Consider the following 20,374-nt stretch of genomic DNA (forward strand, 5'->3'; position numbering starts at 1 on the left):
CTTAAAAAGGACCTGGAGAAAGTTCTTATTGTTGATTAAATATAATTGTAATCTCTAAAGTAAACTTCTTGAAGTCTTGTGTTTAGAAAGCCACAGCCAATGTTTCAGTGAACTGCCGGAATATCTTTGCTCACAGCCTGCAGCACCAGTCCTGCAAGTGTTTCAGAAATAACTTTCTGCAGCTTGAATTTGCCAATGTATCTCTTGTCTTATATATAAGGTGTGTGTTCACATACGTTTATACATGCAATATATTTTAGGTGTGTACATGTAAAGAAAGAGAAAATCCATGAATTTGCAGGATGGAGTCATAAAAGCTAGCTGTAGTTCTATTTTCTGCTGCCACTTTTGTAGTGGTGGTGTCGGCAGCAGAGAGTAAGCTTTTAATAATGCTAGATGACAGAAATGTAAAAGACCGTTGCTCTTCACTTGCGATTGAAGAGTAGCCCTGAATATAGTCATGAGAAAGAGAGTTCTTTGAATAACCGTGCTAGAGGTAACATACTTGGGTTTTGTTGTTTGGGTTTTTTTTGGTAGGAAAGTTTTATAGCTATTTAAATAACCTAAATCAAATATGTGAATGGTTGAGAAGGTCTTCTAGTTGTTCATATTTTTAATCTGAATATTTATGCTGCAATGTGAGGGTTAATGTATGTTGAAATAAGCAAGTGTATTGAAATCAGGTCAGCAAAGCTGGTAAGGAAAACTCTTAGCGCAAACTGACAGTTCATGCTTTTTCTCTTCTAAACTAATTTTTCTTGAAAGAAAAAAAAAAACTGTTGAAAGTTAATTAGTTAAACAGATAATTGAGCATAAACGTTGCTTCTTTCTGACATCTGAAACGCTACATCCTACATTTAAATTGCTGGAACCAAGCTAGTAATTGACAAGATCACTTTGTAGCCTTTCTTCAAACTTAAAAATAACAATTACTAGCTACCAGTGTAAGATATTTTTTTCTTACATTTGCAAAAATACAACTAAAACTTTTTTTTCTGTGTGTGCTACATTATAGCTTGCCATGACTCATCCAAGCCATCACTTAAACTTTGGAATGAACCCGGATCATGCTAGAAATTCCTTATCCAACTGTGGGATTCGACAGCCAAAGTACGGAGATAGAAAAGTTCACCATATGCACATGAGAAAAAAAGGTATGCTGTTACATTACTACCATTTTTCTCTCACCTCACAATCAAAAAAAATCCTTTCGTGCATTATTTTGTTGGCCATTGTTATTCTGAGAGATCCCTTCAGTGGAAGATTTCAATGGTTATACACAGGCACCACTGAGATCTTTCTAAAAGACTGGATTTTGCATATTAGTCAACAAGTAAATTGAGAAAAAGCAAGGATAATAAGTGCGAGGGTGTATTTTCTTTGATTTTTGGCAAGTATTGTTTTCTTAATTTGCTGCTCAACATGGTGAGCAAACTGGAGGGTATTTTTTAAAATGTCTTGTTAATGTGAAAATGTGGTCTGTCTGCTGCAGAATATTTTTTACCCCTTCAAAGTGTATTCAATGGTAATGAAGTAGATTATTTATTGTTTATGTAATGTTTGGAATGTCTTTTTCATGCAAGGATGGTATTTTTTTTTGGTCCTCTGGACACTGAAATACAGTGGTTTTGTAATGGGATCACGGTCAGTTAGAGAACATCTGTATGGATTATAGTTGCTGTAAGTATAGCCTGTAAGTAACAGGGTGATCTTGTGTATAGCAATTACAAAGTAAAATTTTGAGTAATTATTTTCTAATCCTATTCAAATTGAATTAATCATTGTTTATTTAATAGCGCATTGTTTATGTTTCTAGGGATAAACACCCTGATAAATATTATGTCCCGTTTGGGACAGGATGATCCAGCTCCTTCCAGGTAATGAAAATAGTTGTTTGCAAGTAGGGAAACTGTTGCAGAGGGAAATGTTTAATAGAAACAGCCAACTTATTGTCAGCGGCAGCTTTGGCAAATAGTTGAAATGAAAGGTCATTTTGAATTGACTTTTATATTGTGAAGATATGCTGAACCTCCATTAGCAGTGACATAGTAAGTGTTTGGTCATGCCTGCAGAAAACCCCTGAGGAAGGTATTAACAGATAATTCTATGATTATTTTTTTTTTTTTATCCTTGCAATGAGGAGGACTAAAAGGCTACCTTTTTGGTTTCTGCAGAATGAAAAATACGATTTGTTGTTATTGTTATCATTGCTATAAATTGGATTCTCCATCACATTTCCTCACAGTAGGAGTAGGCATGGCACCTTGTTAACGTGTGTCATACTGAATGTGGGCTTCACTGATTTACTGGTACAATTTAAAGACGTATGCAAAACCAGCTGAGGACAAAATGCTGAACCATTAGTGTTTGTTGTGGTTTAGCCTCAGACAGCAACAAAGAACCACGTGCCGCTCGCTCGGGCCTTCCCGATACGGGAAGAATCGGAAGAAAAAGGCAAAACTCTTGGGTTGAGACAAAGGCAGTTTAACAGAACAGCAAAGGGAACAAGCAAACAACAACAATAACACGGATAGAGGAATATACAAACGCGATTACAGAACTGCTGCTCCCTGACTGGACCCGGGACGCCCCTGCCTGATCCAAGCAGTGATTTCCCTCTCCCAGCAGCTCAGGGTGGGCATGGCTCACAGGGCATGGAATACCTGTGCCCTGGGGAGAATTAACCCTATCCCCACTGGAACCAGGACAGTGTTGTAGTGTAATAGTCTGACCGCTAAGAATTCTGTGCAAATAGATAATATTTAAGATGCGGTTTGTAGCAACAGCCACCATATTTAGCCAAATGAATTAACAAAGTTCATAGGGCTAATGCACGAAACAGTTGTATGTGAAATCTCCTAAATACATGAAGTAGAAGGCAGAGTGGTTTTTTACTTAGCTAGTGCTATAACTGGGTCTTTCAAGAGTCCTCATTTTGGAGAAAGCTTGGGAATGGGAGAAGTTGAATTCTGAATAAATTACTGTTGCAGTGTTCCCCAAATGCTGTTTCAGCTAGACCGTGTCCTTTTCTTTGACAGTCAGCTTCAAGCTGCTTATTTCAGCTCTCTTAAGATAACATGAGATAAGGCTAAATAGCATTAATTCTCACAAAATAACACACAAATATAAAATCCCACTTCTGAGAGATCTGTGTTTTCCACTATGTTGCTGCACGGAGGAGAGTTGTAGTATTGCTCACTCTTTATTGTTTTGCACAGCAGAGGTACTGGAATTCCTTCTGCCCATAACAAAGGCCTGCTATTTCAGAATTTAGATGAACTATATAATTGTTGGGGAAGTGCAAATTACAATAAAAGCTGAGTTTGGAGGAAGCAAAACTTTCTGCAAAATAAAGGAAAATCAGGAGCAGTGACGTAAGAAAAGGAAAACACAGGGAATATAAGGTTCTACTAGCTTAATGGCATCTTTGAATGCATCTTCTCGTACAGCCATTTTCTCTTTTGAGCTCAAAGGAAGATACAGAAAATAGAGCGTTTAAAGATGCTATGAAAAATGAAAGTGCTTACTCCCTTGTAGCTTTGCCATACCACCAAAGCTGTTGTAGAGCCATCACACCCTGTGGGTGTCGATGTTAATTACCTACACTTTTATGTATTAACCGATCTTAATTACCTAGTTGCATGCACAAGACTGAAGACAGGCAGTTTGTTTCAGTCACCTAGTGCCCTCTGATGGATGCAAAAACCCAGCCTCAGTAGGTCGTTGCACAGTGCCAATCGACGAGTTTCCTTTCTCCATTTCTTAAGCTCTGACAAATTTAAAAGGTGGTAGTGCAAGTCCTGATTTTCAAGTCATGTAGTTGTTATTCTGTTTTGTAAAGGGTTGTTATCCAGAGAGGGTGGGGGAGGCTGCAAGAATGTCTGTTCATGGCTGATGAGCAATCAACTCTGATTTGTTCTGTTTTAATTGTATCGTGTAAATAACCAGCATGTGTTACTTAGCTGATAGTAAACCTTAAAATGCCTTTTTCAGGATTAACCACAACGAGCGTTTAGAATTTCTGGGAGATGCTGTGGTGGAGTTCTTAACGAGGTAAATGGGGAATTCTTCAACAGTCCTCACCTTTATATGTTATTGTCGTACCATTGGGCTTATTAAGCTTTGCAGTGTCTACTTTATGACTGTGTATGTTTGCAGTCCTGCCTGATATTTAGAGCTGCACATCTGCACACAGCTCTCTTGAAAATTCCTTTAGTGCTGATGATACAACAAGGAAGATTACAAAATGAAAAGCTAGAGTTTCTGTTTCATGGAGTGCAATTTTAACTTGATTGGGGTTAGAGATTATTCAGCTACAGACAAGTTGAGCTTTGTACCCTTTTTTAAAGGAAAGATACTTTTCTTAGCATGCCATTTTGTTTCCATGGGTTCCTTTTCTCTCAGTTGCAAGTGAAAAGCGTTTATTGGTAATATTGAATGTGTTGCAGTTTTTATATTTCCAGTTATTAGGTCTGTAGCTTCCATAATGTCTCTTTGTAAATAAAATAGTTGAGCACAAATGTAATTTAGTTAGAAGTAATAACAAAAAAGCATGGTTCATCAAAAATTGCTGCAGTTTTGGTCTGTTTTGAGTATTCTGAAATCAGTGAACAATACAGGGATATTATCAGTTACCTCTATCGGACTCTCTTACTTGAGTACTAGAGTTTTGACAAAATAAAGATTATAATCCCTTTTCAGCTGCTTTGTTCTGCTGTTTTTAATAGGGGAGTAGTCTTGTTTACTGTAAAGCTTCTCTTTCAGCAAGTTTGTTAGGTGAATAACAAAACTGCCCTTATATCTCCATTCCCTACTAGCCCCTACTAGCCATTAGCTACTCAGTATTCAAAGCTATTAGTCTATAAAGGTCTCCACTGCCCTTAAAACCCATGGCCTTTTCTCTCATACAAGAGTACAGGCTGATAAGATGGAAGACTTGCTGATTAAAATGTCTTGTATTTTTCATTGTCATTGCTCATCAACCATCAGTTGACTTTCTGAGCTAACTTTTGTCTCAATTCAGAAAAAACCTGAGTTACATTTCTGTTCAGCAGAGCATGTAAGCACCTATTTAAGTCTGAACTTTTTTTTTCTAACTCTCTTGACTTCAGGTCTCTGCTTTTGTGAATTATGGTGCTTGATTAGATTGCCTCTAAGTTTTATTGCAGTTTTTGCCCTTAAATAATCTCACATCCATCTGCACTTTTCTCCCTGTGTACTGGGTTAATAAAGTATTTTAATAATTAGTGCCATCCACAGCCTTATTTGTGGGATGTTGAAAACTCTTTGTTTTCTTTCCAACGCAAGTTAGATAGTCATATATGAAGACAACTAAAAATCTTTCATCCTTTACTCAGATGTTGGTTGGATCACTGAATTAATTTTTTTGTTTTATTTCTGTTTTATGAAGTACCTTACTTGCATGATGACAAATATCATTAAAGGCAGTTGACAGCCTCTGATTTTTACACATTATTTTTTTTCTGTGGTATTGATGACTTCGCACATTTGATAAATCCAAGCTGTTGAGTTCTGTTCTTTGGTTCCATTAGCATCTGTTAAAGTAGTGTAAGAAACTTGTGGAACAAATATCCTGAGTGGTGGTCCAGCCTGAATCGGTAATATCATCCTAAAGCACTGTGTACCTGCGGCACGGCTTTTCTTAAGGCTGACAGTTCCCTTGTGTTTTATTCCTCAGCACCCTCTAGGTGTCAACCTTGCTGAACCCACTGCTGCTGATAAATAGAAACCTTCAGACGAGGGAAACGCGTGTTGTTGTAGGGATTTAGAAATTAGGTATTGCCCAGTAGAGAAACAGCACTATTCCTGCCCTGCTTCCAGTGCTATCCTGTCAGATATTACTGAGCATTGTTTTAATGTTTGTTTCTTTACTTCAAGCCAAGTTGACACGTTGGGAAGGGACCTGTGTTACCAGCTAGGATCTGAGGGAAAGGCACGGTTCCCTAGAGGCGTAAGTGGTTCGTCTTTAACCAAATGCCGACGGCGTCTGATTTGATTTTTGTTTTGCCAGTGTCCACTTGTACTACCTGTTTCCCACTCTGGAGGAAGGAGGATTAGCTACGTACCGCACTGCCATCGTACAGAACCAACACCTGGCCATGTTGGCTAAGGTACAGTTTTATACGTCTCTGTATTTGACACCCATAGGTAGGATATGATTAGTGCGTGGATTGCTTCTTGAGGGATCTGCCTGCTTTGGACATCAGTATCTTTACTGTGGTTTGTGTTCAAGATTTGGGATACAGGAACTCTTTTCAGTTTGCAAACAGATTTTAAAGATGAAGTAGGACTTAGTGTTTTCTCCAGAGCCTGCTTTTAGGAAGAGTAATTTTTACAGGCAGAAGGATAAGTTTTTTAGGATGCTTATGTTGAAGGTGTGTCTATATTTACCTTAAACAGGTAATGAAGCTGTTAGTAGAATTTAGTGAAGAAAAAGAAACGTACTGGTTGTTTGTAAAAGGACTTGCTGTTGGAACATGTAGGGAGAACGTGGCAGCAGGTGGTAGAGAAAGTGGGGGGAAAAAAGTCATTTTGTCTGCTCCCTAACCTGTGCAGTTCTTTTCAGATTCACTGTGAATGAGAAACATGTTAAAAGTCTTTTGGTGAAAAGCTGTATTGTCTCATGGGAAATATTGAGATGCCTCTGAATTTTATTTCATTTCATTCTGTGAATGACAGAGCTTTTTACATTTCTACATGATACTGGCGGGCAGGAGTATGATATAGAAAGTTGATTAAGTCTCTATTTGTAGATAACTTGGTATTCCCTTATTTGTACCTTATTTTATTAGCCTGTTTTTTAAAAAACAGTCTGAGACTTACCGATGGAATGTATTAAGCTGTGCATGCGCACACACACACACACACACACGTCCATCTGCTGTGTACTGCTGATAGTTTTCAAGTGCTCTTTTAATCTTCTCTGTTCATATTCACACAGTAATTTAAAGAAGCGCATCCAATCTTGAGATTTTGACAAAAACTGCATGATTTCTAACATGTCGTCTTTTGTGCAGTTCTCCGGAGAGGCATAGGGTGGGGAGTGAACACAGTCATTTTTCTTCAAAGCTTTCTTCAATGATTTAGATAAGCATGAATTGATTGAAATGTCTCAAATTGGGGGTTTGTTTACAAATATGGTATTGAACTGCCTGACATTTGAATTCGTGTTACTATTTTAAAACCTGCATCAAGAAAGCTCATATATTCTTAAAGCTCTGTTCACAGCCTTTACTGTTGTACATGGACAATTTTTGAAAGTTTTTATTGCAACATTTTTTAAACTGTATTTATTTATAGCAGCTACAACTGTGAATATTAGATATCTGTACATTCCTGATTTCCCAACTTACCCTTTTTTCCTCTCATACACCTTATACAATGTTCCTGGTTTCATCCCCTTTAATTATCCCCTGCAGTGTCGTGTTGCGTTCAGTTTACTTAATAGAATTCTCAGCTCCTCAACTTCCCTTGTGCGTGTGGAATGCTGTTTTAACTGAGGATCAAATGATAAATTTCTGTAGCTTCTAAGGGACATTGTAGCAGAAAATTTAAAAATAATCTGAAATGTGTTGTGATCAAAAAATGAGAAGCAAACACATGCAAAAAAAAGCTGAATGCAAGCCCCAAAAATGGAGATGAGCCATTGGAGGTGGGGGAGACACACCAACACCCAAACAACACCTGTTAACACGAATAAAAGACAGTAATCTGTAAGAAGTTTAAATTTGATGTAAAACAATTAATGCTCTACTTTTATGTTGACTGTAATGACTGCTCGCCATACTTTATATAGTGCGGTGGAACATCAAAAGTGGTAATTCTGTCTTCTGGAGCAGTAAATAGGCTCTTGTTCATTGAAAAGGGAAGACTCCTTTTTCCCAAGCGAAATGCGTCTAAACCACGCACCTCAAACAACTTAGTCTCCACTTTTACCTCTTAAATATACTCCAGGAGGATGAAGTTGAAAGTTAATGAGAAATTAGTCAGTAGAAACTTACACCCAGTTGGGAAGAACCTATTCTCGTAGAAACTTTGCAAAATGCACAAATCTCTTCTTTAAAAATCTCAATAATGGTTTTGTGTCAAAAAGATGAATATGTAAAGAGAACCCAGTAGCTCTTGCCTGCATTTCTATAGCAGAATTATCATATATTATGTAGGATATCTGACTCACTACCTGAGATTCTGACTGGCAAGCAGAACTATGGTTCAGGCAACAGGTGAATATTAATGATGCACATTTGAAAGGAAAAAGAAAGCTAGGTGGCACTGCGGATTAAAATATCAGTCTTCTGCTTGCAGTGCCCAGAGGCTTTTGCTACTGCCACCTGTTGACACTTTTGAAGGAAAAAGCCTCGGGATTGTGTCTCCCAGGGTTCCTGTTCCTCACTGTTCTACTTTGTCTTCTTTTAGGGAAAATCTTTTTCCTCAGTGTTAACTTCCCTCCCTTTGAATGTCCCTTTGGCATTTCTGAAGGCAAGTCACATGAGGGCAAACTACCAGCAAGAAGCACAGCATGTATTGGGCTATTTTTCGGTCAGACCCCCAGCCCTCCGCTTGAACTCATTCCTAAATCACACTAGTAACATGTTTTGATCCGGCTTCCCTTGACAATTTGGTTTGATGACTTCTAGCTTTCCCACGCTATCACTCTCTAGTTGCTTGTCTCTGACAAACAAATATGAAGTCTTCTAATTTTAGCCTATGTCTGAACTGAAACTATGGAGAAAAGCTTTAAAGTTCCCTCAAACCCGGTTGCTGCATAATAATAGTGTAGCTGAACTGTAGTGACTAGAACTGGTGCTCTTGTACTTCTAAAGCCATGCTTTTAACTCTTTCCACGTATTCTGCAGAAGCTGGAACTAGATCGATTTATGCTTTATGCTCATGGTCCGGACCTTTGCAGGGAATCAGATCTCCGCCATGCCATGGCCAACTGCTTTGAAGCTCTAATAGGTAAAGCGTGTGTATTTGTGTATGCAAAGAGTTATGTGTTAATACGTCTACATGCTGTGTCAATTGTGATGGAGAAGATGTGGGTCTGCGTTAAGTAGTGTTAGTAAGGGCAGGCGATAGTAAAGCTTCTTAAATCTTCTTCATCTGTTCCTGTCTCCTGCACGCACGCTGCGTGTATAACATGATGAGCGTGCAGCATTACAATGAAAATCTCATCTTCTGTATCCTGCCTCCCATGTGCTGAAGAGGCACCCCTTTCATACCCTTGTACCCACAGCACTTCTGCCTGTCACCTCAGAACTCCATCTCTTGTGCACCACCTTGGCCTGCCACCTGAAGTCGTCTGCAGGGTGCAGTTCAGTCACCGTGGCCTGGCAGGAAAAGTGCAGGCTCACTCTTTCCGATAGTACTTGCACAGACCTGCAAAATGTGGAGTCCCACTTCAGCCCTGAATTTTAAACTCTGCAGCTCGCTTTCTGAATGCACCAGGCACTCCCAGCGCCCAAGTCACCAGCCTGCTTCCTCTGTGCCATGCCAACCTTCTCCTGGGAATTAAACGTGACGTTTGCGGAGTAAATATTTTTTGGTCTTTGCATTTTCCTTACAAATAAAAAGTATGGCAATATGCTCTGGCTGGTGTAATAAAGCTAACAAAACCATCTAGCTGAGGATGGGAGGGAGTTGTGTCAGATTTGCTGTTGGGCACTAAGATGCTGATCGGTGACTGGCTGTGCTATTTGATAAATTCATGTTGGAGAAGAAATCAGCACTGCCTGACTGCAGTTACAAATACCAAGCAGTAAGGCAGAAATCTGGTCCGTTATATTCATACAAGCCCTATTTTAAATAGCATATTTTGATAAAACTTTACTTGTTTGAATACACAAAGCAAGCTAAATCTCAGTGATTTAGCTTCATATTCATCCAAATGTACTGTATATGATATTAGCTGTGGGAATGGTTTATCCCTGATCCAGGTCTTTACATACTACGCAAGCTCCTAAAGCATTTTGTCCTGCTTTGAAAAATAGATCATAGTTGGCTTAGATGTCAGCAGTTCTGCGCGTTCTGCCTTGGGCCAAATTGCATTTCTTCTTATCAAGAAATAAGATTTGTCTTTAACTCTGTTTTGCTTTCCATGAGTGCTTTGATCTTTAATTTAAAGATAAAAAACAGAAAAGGAACACTGGATATGTATGTGTGGCTTTGTTCATATTCTTCAGCTTGTCTAGGATGTAGTGACGACTATTTGGCAAGCACTGAGATTTGCTAAGAGAGCAGGCTTGCCGTTTAACCTCCAATACAAAGTTGTTCACAAAGTTAATTGAGCAATAAGGTTTTGTCAGGGCCATAGCTGAAATCTGGGAGCTTGTTAAGGGACCATAAAAGTATATGTGGGGTCTTGGAGCTCCTACTTGAGAACCTTTGTAAAAGTCTGGTGCTTGTTCCCTGTGATGAAAATAATGACTGATAGTATAAGCAGGCTGCCTAGGACCGGTTTGAAATTCTGTGCTCTCATAATATGCCTTTCGCAAGATAGTCTTACAAACCCCCAAACTGTTCTCCAAAGAGTCCCAAGAAAGGAGCTGACCTAGTGAGAAATTAAAAGGAAAGAGGAGGGGAAAGATACAGCAAGGCAAACAGTGTTCTCCCTGTATGTGGGAACATCGACTGTCTTTCTCTGTGCTCTTCATGTAGCTGTGTATTCCCTTTGCTTTTATACAGATGTGCTTACAAGAACTAGTTTGAGGTTTTCTGAAGCCCTCCTGTAAAGAGTATCAAAAGACAAAATGTTGATACTGAATTTATAAAATGCCTGTATTGATACAGAGTGTATATGGTACACACAAAAGATATAATATGCTAGCAAAAGTTTTGTGTAGAGCTTGTTACTGAGGGGCATGTGAAGGGACAGTGAAGGTTGTACAAGCAGTTTTTAAAAAAAAAAAAAAAAAGGACCACAATCTCCAGAAATTGAGAGATGCAGAGGTGAAGTTTCCAGTTCAGACAATGTATTATTGTGATATTGGGGAGACATTGAGATTTAGGATGGTCCTGACACATCCTTTATATGCAGAATGTAATGTTGTTGAAAGTACCGAATAAATGAAAGTTATTTGCTAGCTGTTGAAATGTGTTTCATGCCTTTCACTATCTACATATATGGTATAGTTAGGTGATTACAGGAAACTACTTTGAGAAATAGATTGCTTCGAGCCTAATTGGTTTAAACTTTGCTCTTTGGATGTATAATTTTCTGTCACTGATTTAGCTATTTCAGGTTTTTCTGTGCATTTTATGACTATTGATTTATGTTGGTGTTCAATGTGCTTTAAATTTCTCAAAAAATTAGGTATTACTGCAGAACGCATTCTTTTAAAAAATAAACACGTGGGAGATGAAGAAGGCAGAGATCTTTAACTTAGCTGTGCTTAGTAATTTTCTAAGTACTAACCCATTATTGACCTTTGACTATTTGGTCCTCTCATGCAGGAGCCGTTTATCTAGAGGGGAGTCTAGAAGAAGCAAAACAATTATTTGGACGTTTACTCTTCAATGACAAGGTATTTATGAATTTATATGATTTGATTTCCATTTTTAAAATAACTCAAGACATGCTTTCTTGTCCATTGTCTTACCTGAGAATCACAGGTGAACAGGAATACACCTGTTGTACTTAGTTCCTCGAAACTGAATGTAGCACGGCGTGTTCAGGGCAGCAAGTTGCACTGGTTCAGGCAAAAAAAATTACGGTGTTTCCTCATGTGTGCTGTTTGTAGGTTGTTGGCTTAGGTAGGGAAGGGTGGGAGGCATGGGAAACCTGCAGACTTCCATTCGAAGTGCTGCTCTAACTCCAGAGATGGGTGCTGTGGACCCAGGCAGCATCCTTTGGGGAAATGATGCACATGTAGAGCGACTGTTCCTGTTTCATCAGTTAAATCCTCACACCTCTGAAAGTTTTAAACATATCTGTGAAAAAAATACAGGGGATTTCATTCAGCGTTTACCCAATTGCATAGTTAAATTCTAACGTATTCCTGCATACTGAATCTTAGATCACTATGAGTTGGAATTTATCCCATATAATGGCTAAGGAGAGTAACCAGTACATACTGCCGGGACAATTCACGCGGCAGTGGTGCGGGGATAAATTATACAGTATTTTCCGTCTTGAAAGTCTCTGAGTCTGTGAAATGACAAAGCTTATTAGAAATAAAAGTATTTTGAAGCCTATTGTAACTCAGTGTTTATTTGCTGCTCAGTGCCTGTAGTGAAAGAAGCCTATACGAAATAGAAGAAAATAAGTGGTTTTTTTTTCTGTTTTAGTCCTTGCCTTTGGTGAAGTCAAACTTGCTATTGAGGAGTACTTGCAAATAAAGTTAGTCCTGAGGCTTAAACAAATCTTTTTCTTCCTTTAACCACTTTTTATTTGGTTCAAGGATTTTTCCACCTCTTTGACACAAGCTAATTGGGAGAACTACAGGCAGTTTGAACAGCAAATACACGATTTTAAAAATTAGTTTGCTAGCACTATTGAATTTGCAATAAGCAGAGTCAGCATCTGAAATAGTTCAGTATTTCAAGTAATGACATTTTATTTAGTACTGTGGAATTTGTTAAATGACTCCCTTGAGCATTAAAGGCATCTCTCAATGTTTGCAGGACCTGCGGGATGTATGGCTTAATTATCCACTACACCCACTCCAAGTAAGTGTATCCCTTTCTGTAATAAATTTCATAGCTCTGTTTTATTTTCAGGGATGCTTTTCCATAGATTTCCATTGTAATGACATCTCAGAAATTGTGCTAAAAAGTAGCCAAAGGAGTATATATATTTGCCTTTGTGTTTGCTTTTGGGTTTAGGTTTGTTTTTTTTTTTTTTAATAAATAATGAGTGTCTGCCTCTGGGGATTAATAGTTCACCTTTCTTTGGCTCATGTTTGATATGTAACTGTGCTTACACAATAAATCTAGCGAGAGGTAACATTTTGGCAGCTTCTTGTTCATCTTCTCAAAGTTGGGGGGAAAAGGGTACATATTTTGTTAACCTGAAATTGACTGAAACCTTAATAGTAGGAAGGCACATTAGTTGAATGGAATAAGAGCGTGATTCTGATTTTTGTGTGTGTGTGTGCAATGATAGCATGGTTGTTTTGGTGATTCCAGTAGCTTTAATACCAAGTAAACACTGAAATTATGAAGGTGTCTGAAGGTTAATTTATCCTCCATGTATTGGAGGACACAAGTTCACAAGTCGTTATTTTATTACAAGGCTGGAAGTTGGGAGAATGCTTTCCCAGTCCTTGTTCCCCGACTGAATTTTGGGGGAGAGCTAGATCAACTCACAGAACCTCTCTGCACTGTACCTCCTTGTCTTCACATCAAACACGGTAGCTTTTTCCAAGTGTGCAGGAAAGACTCAAAGACTCGTACTCTGCTTAGGGATTGGAGGCAGTTGGTGTATGCAGCTTATCATTTCTTGCTACTACTTTAACTTCTGTTACGAAAATTTATTTTCTTCCATGTCCCAGAAGCCATCCTAGCTCTACTTGCCAGTAGGGGATACACGGGCTACTCAGGTTGGCCTTTGGGCACAGCTAGCCTGAAAAGTGGTGTTTTAAAAATTATTACTGGGTAAGATACAGAGAATTGAGGGCCTGAAATCCCGTTATTTGGCAGCAATCAAGGCAGTAGAAACAGTGATGAAAAAAATAATTAGTGGTCACCTGGATAAATGTGGTCTCTTTAGAAAAAGTCAACATTTAAAGACCAGTCCAGCCTCACAAATGAATAGGACATTTTAGAGGAAACAAAAAGGCACGTAATGACGCAGATTCAGCTGGGTTTCCTAAGAGGCTGTTGGAAAGGTAGTCATGAAAGGCTTTTTTAAACATGTGTTTAAAAAAAAAAAAGGGAAAGGAAGAAAATAAAAAAGCAACCCCAGTGAATACTGTCAGTCCTTACAAGATTTGAAGGAATGGCTGAAACATAACAAATGGAGAACAGGAGTGAAATGACCACATCTTACAAGGGAAGGAGATCACTGGCAGATTTCCCTAGGGATCTTTGCTGAAGTACAGGCTGTTCGCATCGATAGCTTAGGGAAGGGGATGAGCAGTGAGGTGGCAGTTTATTGACAATACCGAGTTATTCAGGGTAGCGGGGGCAACAGAAGGCTGAAGAATTGCAGTCTGGTTGCGAGAATGCAAGAGATACTAATTACAGAGTAAAAAAGCGTATGGAGTTCTTTGTAGGTAAATATAAAGGACTGTGTGTGAGGAAGCAAAAAGCAGTCTCAGCTCCACAAGCAACTGAACTGCAAACTGACCATTATCACCCAAGCGTGGGATTTTGGTGCCAGGATATGTGGTTCTATGAAAATGTCAGCCGAAAGCTCAGCAGCGTTTAAGGAAAAAGACAAACTGAATGTGATCAATTAATAGAAAAGGGACAGGCAACAAAGCAAGAAAAGATCTTAATGCCACTTTGAAAAACTGGCTATTCTTAACTTTTCCTTTAGGCATCTTCACCTGGATGATCCCTCCACTAAGGCATTGCTATATAAGAGAGGTGCCAGAGTGGCTGGAGGAAATGCTTAAACCATTTCCCAGCTCCAGAAAGCCATTTAACAGTGTCACCACATCAGAGACATCAGACAAGAAACTGATAAGAAAAGATACTGACCCAAAGTGATAATTTTAATTTTCTTGTGTTATTGTGCCCTTTTGAATTTCATATACTAAGTATTTATTCTTGATTTTTGATACTGAAGGAAAGTGGGAGAAATAGATTTGGATTTTGTCTCATCTTGACGTGCTGTCAGTCTGTCAGACCTTTTTTAATAATTTTTGAATCTGTTGCTCAGTTGCAAACAATGTAATAATATTAAAAAAAACTCAGACAAGTACAATTGTACACGTTTTGTGAAAATAAGTAGCCCATGCTATCCACGTGTAGAGATACGGCCATATAAGCAACGTGTTATAAATGCCTCAACTGTTAAAAAAGCATACATCAGAGCTCACATCTTCTTTCAGTGTAATTATCCAAGAAGAAAAGCCAGAGGAAACTGGGTTTTCTCAGTTCAGCTGGCCACAGAATGACTTGTTCACTGTATTCTTTGCCCTTGGTTTACAGGAGGCTTGCTTTTTTTCTGTCAGTTTGTCATTATATACGCTTCATTTTATTTACAGCTGCAGGAGTCCAATACTGACAGGCAACTCATTGAGACCTCTCCAGTTCTTCAAAAGCTTACAGAGTTTGAGGAGGCAATTGGAGTCATCTTTACCCACGTTCGGCTTCTAGCACGTGCGTTCACTCTGAGGACAGTAGGCTTTAACCATCTGACTCTGTGAGTACACAGCAAGAGTCCTCGTGGAGCTCTGTTGGTCCTTCTGTTAGTTTCCCGGATTGCTTTGTTTGTAAACAAACTCTAGATGTTATATCTGTTCTCCAGAAGAGAATAGAGCAGTTGCATTCACCAGTTCGCCTGACTCGGTATCCCATCTCTGACAGTAGTCTGTAGTGGATACCTTGGGAAAGACTACAGAAGGCGTTAGAGAGGCATCCTGGTGTTTATTCTGAGCTTCCTGCATCACTGATATTTGCACATCGCTCCTGAGACAGTAGCAAAACATAGTCGGAGATACGTTTGGTCAGAGGAAAGAAGTAAAATCATGCTCTTTGGTCCAAGTGTGGCCTTTGTGTTCTGTGCTGTGTAGAGCTGCCAAGCAAACAATAGAGCCATACCAGTGGTTACCCAATCCAGGATCTCGCATGGGCGTAAACCTTGATCCTTTTATTTCTTGTGAATGGACAGACCTTTTTCTCTATTGAAGTCATTGCATTCATTAGTTCACTTTCAATCTTAAAAGAAGCTGCAGATCAGGATATTATACCATTACAAACTTGATGTCAACTGCTCTTCTCCTTCGGTTAGTCCCAGATCTGTGATCTAATAGTTGTGTTTATATGTAGCTACTCTGATTTGCTTTCTCCCTAAAAGTTGGTGTTACAACAGTAATGAACTGTGTTTTCATCTCACCTGGTTAATACTGGAAAATTGTCTTAAACGTGTTTGGAAATGAGCGAGGCTCACTTTCAGATCACTCTTTCTTTTAATTTGTGTGTGCATGCTGGTTTTGTTTTTTCCTCCCTGAGTGCTTATTGATTTTGCTGCATTGATGTCTCATTTTTCAGAGGCCACAACCAGAGGATGGAATTCCTGGGTGACTCCATAATGCAGTTGGTAGCCACAGAGTATTTATTCATACATTTCCCTGATCATCATGAAGGGCACTTAACGGTGAGACTGACATCAATCATGCTGTCTGGAAGAGAGAGAGTGGGATGGAGACTGAAATTATGGGAGCAGCTAGTGAATTATTCTGGATTTGATTAATAAAAGAAGCCTCAGCCACCACTGCTCTTAATAAGGCTTTGTTAATTTTAAGTCTTGAGCACTGCAATGAATAGGAAATGGTGATTTATGAGCTGAGTGCAATAATTTCTGTTCTGTCTGTGAAATGGATCAATAATTTTAAAGATGTCAGTGATGAAATCGGGAGATAAGACTAGTTCTTGTTTAAAGATGGGTGTCTCAAACCATTTATTTAAATAGGCATATCACATGACTTTTTTTATTCATGACTTCTAGTCTTGAATCTGCAACCAGGCAGGGTTATGTTTCCTAATAAGGTTTTACAATCTGAAATTACTATTTTAGTCTTGTTTTCCTGTTGTCTTCAATCTGGAGCTCCTCTGGTAGCTTTTGGATTTAATTTTACTATTGTTGTAGTCATCTCTTGTTGATTACTGTACCCTTTCAGCCTCTCTTATCTGGTCTCTGAACAACCCAGTTTGGGGATCTTTCAGCAAGTTACAATACTTTAAACACATGGTGTTAGTGTATGTAGGTTTTTTTCCCTGATTGGTTCATTTACTGCAGCGGGACAGCTGTGGCTTTATTTGTGAGGAAGAAGTTTTCTTAGGCTTACTAAATTTTTCCTAATTTTCAAGGCTTGACTAGAATGCAAAGGTGATACACGCATCAGGAATATGAGTCGAGTCTTCTAGTTAAAACTAGGAAGTGTCACTGTACGTTTCTTAGCTACTCGGAGTGGTTTTCTCAAATCAATAAAGGGATGGCAATCCCAAGCGTCTATCAGGCAATGTGTTTTCAAGAATATGCTTCTTGGATCTTTGGGACTTAAGCTGTTTACAAGAAAAAAAAAAGTACACGCTCTGACTAAATCTAATTTTAATTTTTCTTCACCAGTTCTTAAGTTTCATTGACATTTGTATGGATTCTTCTGCACCATTCAGGAGACAGAGTGCATAAAACCTGAACTTTTGAAGTAAAAGTTAAAAGGAGAAGAGCCTAGTCATGTTAATTCTTCAGAGAAACAAAACCATAAGGCAGAAATCCAAGTTTGGTGGGTTTTTTTTTGCTTTGTAGGTGACTTTTAAAAATGTAGGCATCAGTGTTGTTATAGTAAGAGAAATCTTTCAAGAACTATTTGGCAAGAAGGATATGAAGTGTTGCTATTAATGGATGTAAATACTCAGAACAATGATCAGGACGTCTCCATGTTGCTTAATTTAATGCTTATAGTGAGTTGGCAAGTAGAACAAGTTGCACAGTCCAAGTTTGTAGGGGGAAGTACAAAGTTAGAGTAGAATGGATGCTGAAAAGACATTAAGATATGGAGAAGTAGGCAATGCCTAGAATAAAATTTCAACTCTGGGGATGCGCGCGCAGTGAAAAAGAAAATTGGGAATGTTTTTAAATCTGAGGACAAATTAAATGAGATGTGTGAGAAAGGAGACTGATAATGTGGGATCTAAAGAGAAACAGCAAACACTGAGCTCTTCCTCCTGTTATCTGGGAACATACTTACATTGGAAGTAATAACGGAACATTAGCTGAATGGTGTCTGTAGCGTTGAGGACAATTTTGGTCAGCGATGGGAAGATTCCACTTAACTGGCAATGCAGTGGCTTCCCAGTGTGTAGTGATTACTTGTGGAGAGGTGTCTGTAAATTAACTACATTTAAGAAAAAGAAAGGAGAACATAGTCTTGTCTATGCCAAGTGATCTGCCAAAAAAGAGGATGAAAATTTTGTTGGCTGTTGGAAGGTACAGCTTATGCTACAGACATGGATAGTAGTATGCTGTGTGAAGATGGAAGAGTAAAAAACAATCACTTTGTAATTAGAGTTAAGCTCCAGTTGAGCATCCATCACACGTTACATCATCTGCGGTCATGCAGCCTGTGTGTTGCCAGAGTGGAGGCTGGCTCTAAAAAAGCTGCTGGGAAGGCACAGGTACCGTGTCTTCCCCGTATCCTTAAGAGGAATTGAGTTTCTTGCTAGATCACTCTTGTAGAGAGGGCAAATTCTAATACAAAGCAAGTTGATAACCACAGTGCTAGAAGGATAATGGTTTTTTTTCCATCTCTAATTCACTATGTAGTGTGTATATTGCTCTTTGTTTTATGATACTACTAATCATGATTACAGGTTCTGTCAAAATAAATACTCTACAAACACAGCAAAAGAGATCCTTCTTCCCCCATTACATGAAACAGATTTTTGTCACGTGATACTACACTTCTGTCATGTAGGTTGCATATAGTACTTAGGATACCTTAGGGAAAGTATTGTTTATTTATCTTAAGGACATAAAAGGGAAGAATTTTGGAAACGAACAAGTAGAAGATGAGTTTAAGCAGAGGTTAGGGAGGCAGGTAATAATCCTATCTGCAGCCTGCCTAGTTTATGAAGATCAAGTTGTGAGTATCTGCTTCATACATCATTGCCAAACAAATTATGAACATACTGTTCTTTATTTATCTGTTGTCAGAGATGAAGTATCAAGTGCAGCAAATAAATCTTGATTTTCATAAGCTCAGTTGACATGCTGGAGCCAGGTAGCATATAACTTGGATCTAATAAGCTGAGCAAATGTGACATGGAAGACAAAGAGAGAAAAAATGTGTATGCAGCTTCTCAGCTCTGGATTACATATAAACAGTGGAAAACAGAGCCATTCTTTCCCTCCCACCCCCATCTCCCATAATATGCCAAACTTCTTAAACTAGTGCTGTTTCATTTAAAGCAAAAAAAGCAAACAAGCAGAAAAAATGTTCACCTTAACCAGGGGTTCAGAAAATTGTATGAAACCCTAAAAATCCAAAATAATCTTTTAAAGTGTATGGGATTGTATCTTTGGCAGAGCTCTATGCTTATTTAAGCAATCTGTCTGGAGCCAGGGTTGAGCACTTCAGGGAACTCTACTAGAGAACCAGGTTTCCTGGACATTGTCATACATTGAAAATATTAGAGCCAGATATTTGTCAGGGATTCATCGGCACAGCTATACAGCCTTCAGCAGAGCACACAGTACATACAGGCTGTCCAGCTATGCATTTTCTTCTCTGGCCAAATGAATGGAGCAGCTTCTTCATCTCCTTTTTCTGAAACGTTAGATTGTCTTGCTTTAATGTGCATTTGTTTCAATTACTGACAAGTTATTTCTGATTTGGGGAACACTGGGGACTGCTCTATAGATTCCAGAATATTGTATGTTTATGTGGAAAAATGTATATAACTATGTATTACTTAAACTAGAAAAATGCAGATTAGCTGAAAAAATACAGGACTGATGAACAGATGGTATATGATTGCAAAGAAGCTCACAAACAAGCATTTAAATGCAAGACATCTACAGAAGTAGCATGTCCATAGAATAAATAAAATTTGGTGAGAAGAATTGAAACAGAAGGGAAAATCATCAGTAGAAATAATGAGTGTGTGTGTTTATGTAAATCATTTCAGTTGTGCTGAAACAAAATGTAAGTAAACTGAAGAAAGTGAGAGGCTACATGGATAAAAGTAACTTTTTTCCCAGCTTTCCCTACCTGTTATAGTTTAGCATTGCTGATTGTTACCATTTAGTGGACCTTGATTGTTACCATTTAGTGGACCTTTTTTCTATTGCAGCTGTTGAGAAGTTCTTTGGTGAACAACAGGACACAGGCCAAGGTGGCAGAAGAGCTGGGTATGCAAGAATTTGCCATCACTAATGACAAGACAAAAAGACCTGTAGCTCTTCGGACAAAGACTTTGGCTGATCTCTTGGAATGTGAGTTAATTTGGTTATAACAGCTTAGTACTTATGCAGCTTCTTTTTCCTCAGGGCTTGTTTAAAAAAGCCATTAGAAATTCCCCAATTCGCTATTAAAAATGTATGTTCAGATTTTCAAATGAATTACGCCTATACCTCTGAAAGCCAGATTTTTGAACAGTAGCCTAGAGTTTTGAAGTCTGTATGAAAGCATGAAGGAGGCGTACTTGCAGGTGGCTTAGCGTCGTAGGCTTAGAAATTGAGGGG

General features: G+C 38.6%; 1 protein-coding gene across 3 annotated transcripts in view; it reads left to right on the top strand.

Moving 5' to 3' along the window:
- Nucleotides 1–20,374, top strand: part of DROSHA (drosha ribonuclease III) — a 74,551-nt gene that overhangs the window by 44,526 nt on the left and 9,651 nt on the right. For all 3 annotated transcript variants that reach the window (XM_063326089.1, XM_063326088.1, XM_063326090.1), the window contains 10 exons: nt 1,016–1,154; nt 1,817–1,877; nt 3,994–4,053; nt 6,032–6,131; nt 8,877–8,979; nt 11,473–11,543; nt 12,643–12,687; nt 15,174–15,331; nt 16,180–16,285; nt 19,984–20,125. In XM_063326089.1, the coding sequence (XP_063182159.1) occupies nt 1,016–1,154; nt 1,817–1,877; nt 3,994–4,053; nt 6,032–6,131; nt 8,877–8,979; nt 11,473–11,543; nt 12,643–12,687; nt 15,174–15,331; nt 16,180–16,285; nt 19,984–20,125 (985 nt within the window). The remainder of the gene's footprint in view (nt 1–1,015; nt 1,155–1,816; nt 1,878–3,993; nt 4,054–6,031; nt 6,132–8,876; nt 8,980–11,472; nt 11,544–12,642; nt 12,688–15,173; nt 15,332–16,179; nt 16,286–19,983; nt 20,126–20,374) is intronic.

Source organism: Chroicocephalus ridibundus, chromosome 2 (assembly GCF_963924245.1).
Source record: "Chroicocephalus ridibundus chromosome 2, bChrRid1.1, whole genome shotgun sequence".
NCBI lineage: Eukaryota > Metazoa > Chordata > Aves > Charadriiformes > Laridae > Chroicocephalus > Chroicocephalus ridibundus.